The 14,567-nt window shown below is 38.4% G+C and overlaps 1 protein-coding gene across 1 annotated transcript in view; it reads right to left on the minus strand.

Annotated features, from left to right (window-relative positions):
* CPS1 (carbamoyl-phosphate synthase 1) overlaps positions 1-14,567 on the minus strand; it is a 215,052-nt gene that overhangs the window by 75,003 nt on the left and 125,482 nt on the right. The window contains exons 17-19 of the mRNA XM_019938868.3: positions 13,549-13,706; positions 11,775-11,903; positions 1,536-1,680 (exon numbers count right to left, since the gene is read on the minus strand). Of these exons, the coding sequence (XP_019794427.3) occupies positions 1,536-1,680; positions 11,775-11,903; positions 13,549-13,706 (432 nt within the window). The remainder of the gene's footprint in view (positions 1-1,535; positions 1,681-11,774; positions 11,904-13,548; positions 13,707-14,567) is intronic.

Here is a 14,567-nt window from a genome sequence, read left to right on the forward strand (position 1 = left end):
TGTATTACTCTGACATATTTACAGAAATCACTCTAAGTTTTCCCAAGATCATGAAGCTATCAAGGCTTAGTCATCTACTTACTGGATTGACATTAACTTCTTCAATTTCCCTTCTATGTCTCATGAATTAGCTTTCAAGTTCATCCTTCCATAAAATATCAGCTCGTCTTCAGCCATCAATTTTCTAAATCTCATCCCTTCCCATTTTCTCACTTCTCTCCAATTATAGCCCCCTGTATCTTCAATCTCTTAGTCCTTAGTCACCATCCCTTCTGCCTACAAACAAGCTCAGATCACTACAGGCTCAAGGAGCCCCTCTCTGAACTGCCAGATGGTTATAAGAACCATCTCTCTCATTCCTTACATGACTAAACCTTTTGAAAATTTACCAGTTCTTTTTTTTGTTTGGTTTTTTTTGCGGTACGTGGGCCTCTCACCGCTGTGGCCTCTCCCGCTGCGGAGCACAGGCTCCGGACGCGCAGGCTCAGCGGCCATGGCTCACAGGTCCAGCCGCTCTGCGGCATGTGAGATCCTCCCGGACCGGGTCGCAAACCCGCGTCCCCTGCATCGGCAGGCGGACTCTCAACCACTGCGCCACCAGGGAAGCCCTACCAGGTCTTCTTATCACTCATAGTCATATAATTCCTTTCCATATGGCTCACATAACCAACTTTGCATTGAAACTGTCCTCTTGAACATCCAAAAGCAACATTAAATCTTCATTCTTGACCTTTCATAGTATTTGCTACAGTCAAAACCAAAGCTCTTTTATAAAATATTTTTGTGCATTGGCTTATAAGGTAACTATCATTCCCTTCTTTTTCTTCAACACCAATCTGTCCTTTTTCTTCTGCCCTATAAATCTGAATGTTTCCCAGGGTATGGTCCTTGACCCTATTCTCTTTCCTTCTACACCTATGCCCTTGAATACTCAGTCTATGCTTCCAGCTTCCGCTATTTTCTTTATTCAAAGACTTCCAATGACCTTGCATCAACTTCTTTATTTCTATCCTCTTTACTGAGTTCCAGCTCTACATTCTCCTCTTCTTGAGATTTCCGCCCACTTTTAAACTTTAGCATTTCTAAATCCTAAGTCATCAGCTTTGCCCTCTAGTCTAACCAGTTTCCCTTCCTGAGAAACCTATTTATTTCACCTATTTCTATTTACTGTGGCTATTTTCTCATTCACTTGGTGACTAACACCCAGTCTGCTTCAAGCCTTCTTAACCTCATGCCTTACTTCTCAACACCAAGTCTTACAGATTTTACCTTCACAGCATTGCTTATATTCTACTCCTTCTTCAAATGAAATCAGGATAATAATATCTGCCCTACTTCAGAGGGTTTTTGTGAAGATCAAATTAAATATGAGAGTATTTTCAATGCTGTAAAATACTATATATGTGTACAATTTTATCACTAATGTGTATGCTAAGAATAGTAATTTAAAGAAAGGGACTTAATAAAGACTGCTATGAGCCACCAGAGATATGAGCTGAAGCCATTACCATAATGCTTGAAGATTTCTTGCCTACCTGTATGAACGCCCATGGCATCAACATTTTCCATGCTACAGACAGTGACACAGTTGTCATCAGCATCTCGGACCACTTCAAATTCTATTTCTTTCCAACCTGTCACTGACCTCTCCACCAGAATCTGGTTGGTCATAGCAAAGGCCTGGAAATTGGTGACAAAAGACATCGAAGAGTAAGGAAAGGCACTAGCATTAACGTGGCTATTTGGCAAAGCGCCCTGGCCTAAATCCTGGTCTGCACTGCCTAGTCTCCATCCTCCTCTATGCTGCAGAAGGCACAATGTGTCGGAAAATCAGCGAGGTACTAGGAATAGCATTCTGCAGTGAATATGCTTGATTTATATTATTGAGTCTTGCCATTCAAAGTGCTGATATGACATTAAATCAAACTAATTTAGGAAAAAGAGAAAATAATTGAGCAATCAGGCAAAGGGAAATGAAATTATTTTTGCAGCTAGGCTTCTGTGAAAGCAGAGATGTGATAAGTGCAAATAAATATGGAAAAATAAGTCTAAAGATTCTGTCTTTCTCTAAAATAGCTGAGGGTGCTTTGTAAAGAACACACACAATAAAAGTCAGTTGATGTTGATGAGGAGAAGAAAGGAGATGATGATGGTTGTAAACAGTTAGCCAAGATGGCACATGAAACTTGGGAATTAAAAGAACCATACACGACTATTATTATGGGTAATCACTGCCTAAGTGCTTAAATACTGAATCGTATATCATGCCTGCCTGATTAAACAGATATGAATTAGTATAATTATCATTCCTTATTTACTCTGTACCCCCTGGTGGGTAGAATGCTGAACCCAAAATCTGAAAAAGATGGTCTCCGACCTTAGGACATTTAGTAGCTGAAAATCCAAGACAGAAATGTCCCTTTGTCTCATAATAAATTTGATTTTTTATGGCAATGAAAGTAAGAGAAAGCAACTGGGGAAAGTAATTTGAATTTTTTCAAATTATTAGCAGGTAGCATAATGAAATAATAACTCAATGTAAGTTATTCCGTGATGGGTCTCAACACTGTTTTTTTAACCTCAGCAAACACTACAGGCTCCAGCATGTGCACTTCAAAATGTAACACATTTGTCTCCACAGCTACCCATGGTGAGGTTTTCAAAGTGGTTAGGAAACTCTGTAGCCAGTGTGAACAATTTAATAATGATTTATTTGTCATTAGGATAGCCTGCTAATAGAAAAAAAAAATCTGGGAAACAAAGGAGATGAATCTGAGGAAGGCTTTTGCATTCTAATGGAGTAGACTGGACACAAGGACTATTGAGATCATCTTCACCTGCTGCCTCAGCTTCTTCTTTCTCTTTCAAGTTTCAGATTTTATACAAAGATTAATTTAGGGACCTAGATCAGGTTAATGCAGTTTCTAATAATGCTAAATATAATCCCAAGAGAGTAAGCGGTAGCTTGGGATATAACAATACAAATCATTATTCTCAAATGAAAAGCTAGGGTTTCAACAAAGAAAACCATTCAATGGCTTACTAACTATTTTAGAGGAATATAAATAATTTAAAAATATCCCATTCCAAAGTTGTCTTCATTGTAAATATTTTTATACGACTGAGTGTTTAGAATGCTTTTTATACTGTAAAAAAAATACATTTTTAATTGAGAATAAGTATACATTGGTCACGACTGACAGTAATAATGAGGTTGTTAATATTAAAAACATTGTTGGGGGGAGACATACAAGATGGCGTAAGAGTAAGACGTGGAGATCACCTTCCTCCCTACAAATACATCAGAAATACATATACATGTGGAACAGCTCCTACAGAACACCTACTGAATTATGGCAGAAGACCTCAGACCTCCCAAAAGGCAAGAAACTCCCCAAGTATCTGGGTAGGGCAAAAGAAAAAACAGAGACAAAAGAATAGGGATGGGACCTGCACCAGTGGGAGGGAGCTGTGAAGGAGGAAAGGTTTCCACACACTAGGAAACCCCTTCACTGGAAGAGACAGGGGCTGGCGAGGGGGAAGCTTGGGAGCGACGGAGGAGAACGCAGGAACAGGGGTGCAGAGGGCAAAGCGGAGAGATTCCCGCACAGAGGATCGGTGCTGACCAGCACTCACCAGCCCGAGAGGCTTGTCTGCTCACCCGCCGGGGCGGGCAGGGCTGGGAGCTGAGGCTGGAGCTTCAGAGGTCAGACCCCAGGGAGAGGGCTGTGTTCACGCAGCCTGAAGGGGGCTAGTGCGCCACAGCTAGCCGGGAGGGAGTCCGAGAAAAAGTCTGGACCTGCCTAAGAGGCAAGAGACCATTGTTTTGGGGTGCGTGAGGAGAGGGGATTCAGAGCACCACCTAAACGAGCTCCAGAGACGGGCGTGAGCCGCGGCTATCAGCACAGACACCAGAGAGGGGCATGAGACACTAAGGCTGCTTCTGCAGCCACCAAGAAGCCTGTGTGGCACAGGTCACTCTCCACACCTCCCCACCCGGGAGCCTGTGCAGCCCGCCACTGCCAGGGTCCCGGGATCCAGGGACAACTTCCCAGGGAGAACACACGGTGTGCCTCAGGCTGATGCAACGTCACACCAGCCTCTGCCTGCACAGGCTCACCCTGCATTCTGTACCCCTCCCTCCCCCTGGCCTGAGTGAGCCAGAGCCCCCGAATCAGCTGCTCCTTTAACCCTTCTGAGCGAAGTACAGACGCCCTCTGGCGACCTACATGCAGAGGCGGGACCAAATCCAAAGCTGAGCCCCTGGAGCTGTGGGAACAAAGAGGAAGGGAAATCTCTCCCAGCAGCCTCAAAAGCAACGGATTAAATATCCACAATCAACTTGATGTACCCTGAATCTGTGGAATACATGAATAGACAACGAATCATCGCGAAACTGAGGCAGTGGACTTCGGGAGCAACGATATATATATATATATTTTTTTTCTTTGTCTCTTTTTGTGAGTGTGTATGTGTACGCTTCTTTGTGTGATTTTGTTCCTATAGCTTTGCTTTTACCATTTGCCCTAGGGTTCTGTCTGTCTGCTTTTGTTTTTTTTAGTATAAATTTAGTACTTGTTATTTTTGGTGGATTTGTTTTTTGGTTTGGTTGCTCTCCTCTTTCTTTCTTTTTTTTCTTTTTTATTACTTTTAAATATTATTATTTTAAAAAATTATTTTTTATTTTAATAACTTTATTTTGTTGGTTTTTTTCTTTCTTTCTTTCACTTTCTCTCCCTTTTCTTCTGAGCTGTGTGGAGGACTGGGTCTTGGTGCTCCAGCTGGGTGTCAGGACTGTGCTCTGAGGTGGGAGAGCCGAGTTCACGACATTGGTCCACAAGAGATGTCCCAGCTCCACATAATATCAAACAGTGGCAGTTCGCCAAAATATCTCCAACTCAACGCTCAGAACCAGCTCCACTCAACGACCAGCAAGCTACAGTGCTGCACACCCTATGCCAAACAACTAGCAAGACAGGAACGCAACCTAACCCATTAAAGAGAGGCTGCCTAAAATCATAATAAGGTCAAAGACACCACAAAACACACGAAAGGACGCAGACCTGCCCACGAGAAACACAAGATCCCACTTTATTCACCAGATCACAGGCACTAGTGCCATACACCAGGAAGCCTACACAACCCACTGAACCAACCTTAGCATCTGGGGGCAAGCACCAAAAACAACAGGAACTATGAACCGGCAGCCTGCGAAAAGGAGACCCCCAAAACAGTAAGTTATAAAAAATGAGAAGACAGAGAAACACACAGCATATGAAGGAGCAAGATAAAAACCCACCAGACCTAACAAATGAAGAGGAAAGAGGCAGTCTACCTGAAAAAGAATTCGGAGTAATGATAGTAAAGATGATCCAAAATCTTGGAAATAGAATGGAGAAAATGTAAGAAACGTTTAACAAGGACCTAGAAGAACTAAAGAGCAAACAAACAATGATGAACAACACAATAAATGAAATTAAAAATTCTCCAGAAGGAATCAATAGCAGAATAACTGAGGCAGAAGAACGGATAAGTGACCTGGAAGATAAAATAGTGGAAATAACTACTGCAGAGCAGAATAAAGAAAAAAGAATGAAAAGAATTGAGGACAGTCTCAGAGACCACTGGGACAACATTAAATGCACAAACATTCGAATTATAGGGGTCCCAGAAGAAGAATAGAAAAAGGAACGGACTGAGAAAATATTTGAAGAGATCATAGCTAAAAACTTCCCTAATATGGAAGAGGAAATAGTTAATCAAGTCCAGGAACTGCAGAGAGTCCCATACAGGAAAAATCCAAGGAGAAACACACCAAGACATATATTAATCAAACTATCAAAAATTAAATACAAAGAAAAAATATTAAAAACAGCAGGAAAAAGCAACGAATAACATACAAGGGAATCCCCATAAGGTTAACAGCTGATCTTTCAGCAGAAACTCTGCAAGACAGAAATGAGTGGCAGGACATATTTAAAGTGATGAAAGGGAAAAAACAACAACCAAGATTACTCTACCTAGCAAGGAACTCATTGAGATTCGACGGAGAAATAAAAATCTATACAGACAAGCAAAAGCTAAGTGAATTCAGCACCAGCAAACCAGCTTTACAACAAATGCTAAAGGAACTTCTCTAGGCAGGAAACACAAGAGAAGAAAAAGACCTACAATAACGAACCCCAAAAAATTAAGAAAATGGTAATAGGAACATACATATCGATAACTACCTTAAAAGTAAATGGATTAAATGCTCCAATCAAAAGACATAGCCTGGCTGAATGGATGCAAAAACAAGATCCGTATATATGCTGTCTACAAGAGGCCTACTTCAGACCTAGGACACAAAGAGACTGAAAGTGAGGGGATGGAAGAAGATACTCCAAGCAAGTGGAAATCAAAAGAAAGCTGGGGTAGCAATTTTCATATCAGGCAAAATAGACATTAAAATAAAGACTATTACAAGAGACAACGAGGACACTACATAATGCTCAAGGGATCAATCCAAGAAGATATAATTATTTTAAATATTTATGCACCAAATGAAGGAGCACCTCAATACATAAGGAAAATGCTAACAGCCAAAAAAGGGGAAATTGACAGTAACACAATCATAGTAGGGGACTTTAACACCCCACTTTCACCAATGGACAGGTCATCCAAAATTAAAATAAATAAGGCAACACAAGCTTTAAATGATACATTAAACAAGAAAGACTTAATTGATATTTATAGGACATTCCATCCAAAAATAACAGAATACACTTTCTTCTCAAGTGCTCATGGAACATTCTCCAGGATAGATCATATCTTGGGTCACAAATCAAGCATTGGTAAATTTACGAAACTGAAATTGTATCAAGTATCTTTTCCGACCACAATGCTATGAGACTACATATCAATTACAGGAAAAAATCTGTAAAAAATAGAAATACATGGTGGCTAAAAAGTGCACTACTTAGTAACCAAGAGATCACTGAAGAAATCAAAGAGAAAATCAAAAAATACCTAGGGCTTCCCTGGTGGCGCAGTGGTTGAGAGTCCACCTGCCGTAGCAGGGGACACGGGTGCGTGGCCCGGTCCAGGAAGATCCCACATGACGCAGAGTGGCTGGGCCTGTGAGCCATGGCTGTTCAGCCTGCGTGTCTGGAGCCTGTGCTCCGGAACGGGAGAGGCCACAACAGTGAGAGGCCCACATACCGCAAAATAAAAAAAAACCAACCTAGAAACAAATGACAATAAAAACACAATGACCCAAAACCTATGGGATGCAGCAAAAGCACTTCTAAGAGGGAAGTATATAGCAATACAATCTTACCTCAAGAAACAAGAAACACCTCAAATAAACAAACTAACCTTACACCTAAAGCGATTAGAGAAAGAAGAACAACAAAACCCCAAAGTTAGCAGAACGAAAGAAATCATAAAGATCAGATCAGAAATAAATTAAAAATAAATGAAGCAAACAACAGCAAAGATCAATAAAACTAACAGCTGTATCTTTGAGAAGATAAACAAAATTGATAAACCATTAGCCAGACTCATCAAGAAAAAAAGGGAGACGACTCAAATCAATAGAATTAGAAATGAAAAAGGAGAAGTAACAACTGACCCTGCAGAAATACAAAGGATCATGAGAGATTACTACAAGCAACTATATGCCAATAAAATGGACAACCTGGAAGAAATGGACAAATTCTTAGAACTTCACAACTTTCTGAGACTGAACCAGGAAGAAATAGAAAATATAAACAGACCAATCACAAGCACTGAAATTGAGACTGTGATTAAAAATCTTCCAAGAAACAAAAGCTCAGGACCAGATGGCTTCACAGGCAAATTCTATCAAATATTTAGAGAAGAGCAACAACTATCCTTGCCAAACTCTTCCATAATATAGCAGAGGGAGGAACTCTCCCCAAATCATTTCATGAGGCCACCATCACCCTGATACCAAAACCAGACAAGGATGTCTCAAAGAAAGAAAACTACAGGTCAACATCACTGATGAACATAGATGCAAAAATCCTAAACAAAATACTAGCAAACAGAATCCAACAACACATTAAAAGGATCATACACCATGATCAAATTGGGTTTATCCAGGAATGCAAGGATTCTTCAATATATGCAAATCAATCAATGTGATACATTGTATTAAGAAACTGAAGTATAAAAACCATACGATCATCTCAATAGATGCAGAAAAAGCTTTCGACAAAATTCAAGATCCATATGATAAAAACACTCAAGAAAGCAGGCATAGAGGGAATTTATCTCAACATAATAAAGGCCATATATGACAAACCCAGAGCCAACATCGTTCTCAATGCTGAAAAACTGAAACCATTTCCACTACGGTCAGGAACAAGACAAGGTTGCCCACACTCACCACTATTATTCAACATAGTTTTGGAAGTTTTAGCCACAGCAATCAGAGAAGAAAAAGAAATGAAAGGAATCCAAATCGGAAAAGAACAAGTAAAGCTGTCACTGTTTGCAGATGACATGACACTATACACAGAGAATCCTAAAGACTCTACCAGAAAACTACTAGAGCTAATCAATGAATTTGGTAAAGTAGAAAGAGACAAAATTAATGCACAGAAACCTCTTGCATTCCTATACACTAATGATGAATAATCTGAAAGAGAAATTAAGGAAACACTCCCATTTACCATTGCAACAAGAAGAATAAAATACCTAGGAATAAATCTACCTAAGGAGACAAAAGACCTGTATGCAGAAAACTATAAGACACTGATGAAAGAAATTAAAGATGATACAAACAGATGGAGAGACATACCCTGTTCTTGGATTGGAAGAATCAACATTGTGAAAATGACTCTACTACACAAAGCAATCTACAGATTCAGTGCAATTCCTATCAAATTATCAATGGCATTTTTCACAGAATTAGAACAAAAAATTTCACAATTTGTATTGAAACACAAAAGATCCCGAATAGCCAATGCAATTTTGAGAAAGAAAAACGGACCTGGAGGAATCAGGCTGCCTGACTTCACACTACACTACAAAGCTACAGTAATTAAGACAGTATGGTACTGGCACAAAAACAGAAAGAGATGAATGAAACAGGATAGAAAGCCCAGAGATAAACCCATGCACATATGGTCCCCTTATTTTTGATAAAGGAGGCAAGAATATAGAATGGAGAAAAGACAGCCTTTTCAATAAGTGGTGCTGGGAAAACTGGAGAGCTACATGTGAAAGAATGAAATTAGAACACTCCCTAACACCATACACAAAAATAAACTCAAAATGGATTAAAGACCTAAATGTAAAGCCAGATACTATAAACTCTTAGAGGAAAACATAGGCAGAACACTCTATGACATAACTCACAGCAAGATCCTTTTTGACCCACCTCCTACAGAAATGGAAATAAAAACAAAAATGGGACCTAATGAAACTTAAAAGCTTTTGCACAGCAATGGAAACCATAAACAAGACAAAAAGACAACCCTCAGAATGGGAGAAAATATTTGCAAATGAAGCAACTGACAGGATTAATCTCCAAAATTTACAAGCAGCTCATGCAGCTCAATAACAAAGAAAAAAACAACCCAATCCGAAAATGGGCAGAAGACCTAAATAGACATTTCTCCAAAGAATATATAGATTGCCAACAAACACATGAAAGAATGCTCAACATCATTAATCATTAGAGAAATGCAAATCAAAACTACAATGAGATATCATCTCACACCATAAGAATGGCCATCATCAAAAAGTCTAGAAAGAATAAATGCTGGAGAGGGTGTGGAGAAAAGGGAACACTCTTGCACTGCTGGTGGGAATGTGAATTGGTACAGCCACTATGGAGAACAGTATGGAGGTTCCTTAAAAAACTACAAATAGAACTACCATATGACCCAGCAATCCCACTACTGGGCATATACCCTGAGAAAACCATAATTCAAAAAGAGTCACGTACCAAAATGTTCATTGCAGCTCTATTTACAATAGCCAGGAGACGGAAGCAACCTAAGTGTCCATCATTGGATGAATGGATGAAGAAGACGTGGCACATATATACAATGGAATATTACTCAGCCATAAAAAGAAACGAAATTGAGTTATTTGTAGTGAGGTGGATGGACATAGAATCTGTCATACAGAGTGAAGTAAGTCAGAAAGAGAAAAACAAATACCATATGGTAACACATATATATGGAATCTAAAAAAAAAATAGTTTCTGAAAAACCTAGGGGCAGGATAGTAATAAAGATGCAGACATAGAGAATGGCTTTGAGGACACAGGGAGGGGTAAGGGTAAGCTGGGACGAAGTGAGAGAGTGGCATTGACATATATACACTACCAAATGTAAAATAGATAGCTATTGGGAAGCAGCCACATAGCACAGGGAGATCAGCTTGGTGCTTTGTGACCACCTAGAGGGGTGGGATAGGGAGGGTGGGAGGGAGATGCAAGAGGGAGGAGATATGGGGATACATGTATATGTATAGCTGATTCAGTTTGTTATAAAGCAGAAACTAACACACCATTGTAAAGCAATTATACTCCAATAAAGATGTTAAAAAAATTAAAAAAATTTTTTAAATAAAAAGATTGGGAACATCTAATATGCTAGAGGAAAAAAATGTATACCTCCACAAACATGTCTTTTCTTTAAATACATGATTCAGAAGTCCAGATGGAAATAGGGAACATTTATATTAGATATGTTTCCCTTTTGGAGTTTTTTTTTGGCAACTTTAGAAAAACTCAATCCAATTTGTAGACATGTACGTTTGTCATTGCAGTTATTAAAATACATTTAATTTTATCTGTTTGTTCTCAAAATCTTGCGTCAATAATTCAAGGGCTCATTCTTTTTCACTCTAAAACGTAAATAATGATAAGGGTATAAACTCTGCTTGATATTTACTCAGCACCCCTAAAAATAGCCATCACAATAATTCTGTCAGCTTCACATCCATAACTGCTACATGGAAAGTTACATAAGTCTCTTTGCCCACACACATATTCATTCATTCAACTAGCACTTACTGAGCCCCAGTATTGCAAGGCACTGCTGTATTCTATGGGAATAGAGTGTGGGCAAAAGTCGCTGATTTCATGAAGCATGACTTCTGTGTTAATTTCTAATTTATTTTTTGGAGCATATCTTAATTTTCAAGATCTTCCCTTTAATACTTAAAAGGAATATTCAGAAATAAAGTGATTTTTATGTAAATGGTAAGCACTCAGCGTTCACTTTTGCTTATATATGTGTGTGGCAGTTGGCAGAGTAATCACTCATTCATAGTACTAAGAGGTTTATATTGTATATATGTTAAACACCTGAATTTGAGGTAAAGGTAAACTACTCAATGTGTTTTATTTCCCTTACCAGATGTCATCCATGTCTTACTGTTTCAAAAGATAATGGCAAAATGTGACATTATATTGTTTTTTTTTTTAAACCACTAAAATATATTTTAGCATGATGGGTGTTTTGGAGCAGATTTTGTAGCAGAGGGAGATGGAACTGGATTGACTGTCTATCAATGAAATCAATAGACAGTACAGTAAAGACGGACTTTGGGTTAATGCTATGTTCCAGCGTAAGTAATTGCACTGTATTTCCCTTTCAAAAGTGTCACCTCTTGGACAACAATTTAGAGATGTGGCAGTGATTTATAAACAGAGAAAAGGTTATTTCTTATCTACATAACTTTCTCTAATTGAAAGACTATATCAGGGAGTTTTCTTGGCTGGTCAGAATTTGGTCTGCAAAAATACATACCTTTGTGCTGAGGTCCAGTAAGGTCTCCTTATTAGGACAGATGCCTGAGCCTAACCCACCCAGGGCATAGGCAGAACGGATCATCACCGGGTAGCCAATGGTGTCTGCCGCCTTCAGTGCATCCTCAATCTGTCAACAAGAACAAGGACTCAAAGTTTTAAAAGCTGACAGTAGAAAAGACCAACCAAGAGAGTCTGGTAATTCAGGTAAATCAGTTTATTTGGAAAAAATGACTATGAAAATGTTCTATTATTCCCTCATCTCCTTCTGAAAAACAAGTGTTATTTTATAAATTTTAAGTTAAATTTTAGAATTTTTTAATATACAGTGAAGGCATTTTTTTAACATCTTTGGGGTAAATTTTATTTTGCAGTATAAAAAATAAAACAATGGCCAGACGTGAGATAGTTGCCATTAATTTGAGAATGAGCGCTATATTGAATTTTTAAGTTCAGTTTAAAAGTCTTCATCTCTTAACAAAGCAAGGTTTTCTACTACAGAATCTAACTTGATATTACTGCAATAAGCCATTTGGAATATTATATAGAAAGAGATTTTTCATTTTTCAAGTTCAGTCAGAGAGTAGTCTCGGAAGCTTGGGATTTTTTTTTTTTTTAACTTACAGAATACAGCATATGTTGGCTATATTTTTCTGTCATGGAATATTATTACACTACCAATGGGAATGTAATTATACCTTTCCCATATGCCTGTTTCTCATCCTAAGGAAGCAAGGACATAATTAAATCTGGCAATGAAAGAATAAATATATGGCAGGAGCTTTCCACGTGTTCAGCAGAGCTATCCTGGGATTGTTCCTGATTGACAGCTTTGCAACATGCTATATACTTGATAGCACGCTTTTCTGAAAACATACATAGCCCATTTTTAGTTGTCCCAGCAGTACTTGCCTTATCCCAGAGGATTTGCCTATTTCTACACTGAGGAAGTTGCATCAGAAACTGTCTCCAGTACCCCCATTTCACTGACTGAAATCAGGAATAAAGTCAGGGACAAAAAGAGATGTACAGGAAGCTGATCTTTTCCTGGCACCTGGTAATAGCCCATCAATAGGCACAGGATACGATGGAAAATGATTAAGAGAAATGCAAAACAATCTGTCCTCTTTAACCATCTAAGCCACAGGTTTCTCAGTCATAAATATTACTGATTAGATCCAATGGCTTTTTTTTTCTAGATAATTTTATTGTAAAATGTTTATTCCATTCTAACAAAAAAAAAATTTGTTCGTTTATTTTTTGGCCATGCTGCACGCATGCAGGATCGTATTTCCCCACCCAGGGATCAAATCTGTGCCCCCTGCAGCGGAAACACAGAGACAACCACTGGACCACCAGGGAAGTCCCTAAAAGAAATTTTAAATTCAACCATTTCCCATTTGCAGGACATTCGCACTTACAAAATGTGTGACTGATCCCAGGAAGAAGGTAAAAATTACTTTGGCATTGCAAGTTGGTATGGTTCTTTGTTTTGATTCAGGAGATTTGATACTCAGGTCACATCAACCATTGATAAACCACATCACCTTTGAGATTATGCTTCCCTTTTCATAAAAATAAACTATTAATACCTGTCCCTAATGTTTTAGCATTGAATGCCACAAATAATACACAGTGTCTCTGAAGTAATAACACATTTCTGGAAGATAACATATACAAATATAATACTTTATTATTTTTAGGCATGACAAATCATTCTCTCTACAACACAAGACACATAATGGTCCTGTTTCTCCAGAACAAAGATTTCTTACCGATTCCACTGCAAAGCTTGGAGCAATCTTTTCATTAATCTCATTTAGTTTGTCTGAGAACAGCTGTCTATCTTCTGTGGCCATAATGGATTCAACTGAGGTTCCCAGGACTTTCACGCCATATTCCTTGAGCACACCTCTCTTAAATAGTTCCACTCCTACAGAAAAACAAAATAAATCAATTTTTAACATATCAAACTCTTATGTTTTCTATAATAGACATCTGAATACAACTTTTTTTAAAAAAAAATCTTAACTCCAAAAAGCCACCAGAGTCCACAACAGAATTGCACTTAGAGTAAAAAAATTTTTGCAAGAAAAATTCTGAAGACGTTTTAGCAAAACATCTTGCTGGTGCTACTATTATGTATATTATCACCTTCTCCAAATGATTTTTATTATTCTCATTAATCAAAATCATAGAATTACAGTGAGCCTTAAGATTTTAGTATATTTCATTTCCTTCTAAGGAAGGTCTATTCCTATAATGAGCTTCTCTTGTGTAAATAATCTCAGTGATGTGGGTATCTATCTAGGTTAAAAATTAACAAAATCGTTTGTGTTCCCACTAACTTAACTTCTAACTTTGGCTGTTTTTTATAGTTGACATACAAATTATATCACCAACTGCTTACCCAAACTAGCCAGTGAGATTCTCATTCATGATCTAATTCTGAAGGTTTGAAATATTTTAAATAGGACAGAGCATTGGACTCAGCAGATGCATGAAGGGATGGTAGAGAGACTGATCTATGTAAACATGAAAATATATGTGAAAGTCAAATGCCACAGGGCTGATACCTAAGAGCACAGAGCACTTAATCAATGTTAATTCCCCTTTTTCACTCATAATAGTTCTCAGAGTTTCACTGGTAACAGAGAAAAGCAGTATCCTGGGACGGAGGAGGGGGACTCAAAAAACCTACTCAGTCACCATGCAGCATTAAAGCAAAAGGTTTCTTTTTGTCCCCCAGCTGTTCTGTGAAATAAACTGGTAATGTTCATCATGTGACATTTTC

This window comes from Tursiops truncatus, chromosome 7 (assembly GCF_011762595.2).
Source record: "Tursiops truncatus isolate mTurTru1 chromosome 7, mTurTru1.mat.Y, whole genome shotgun sequence".
Taxonomy (NCBI): Eukaryota; Metazoa; Chordata; class Mammalia; order Artiodactyla; family Delphinidae; genus Tursiops; species Tursiops truncatus.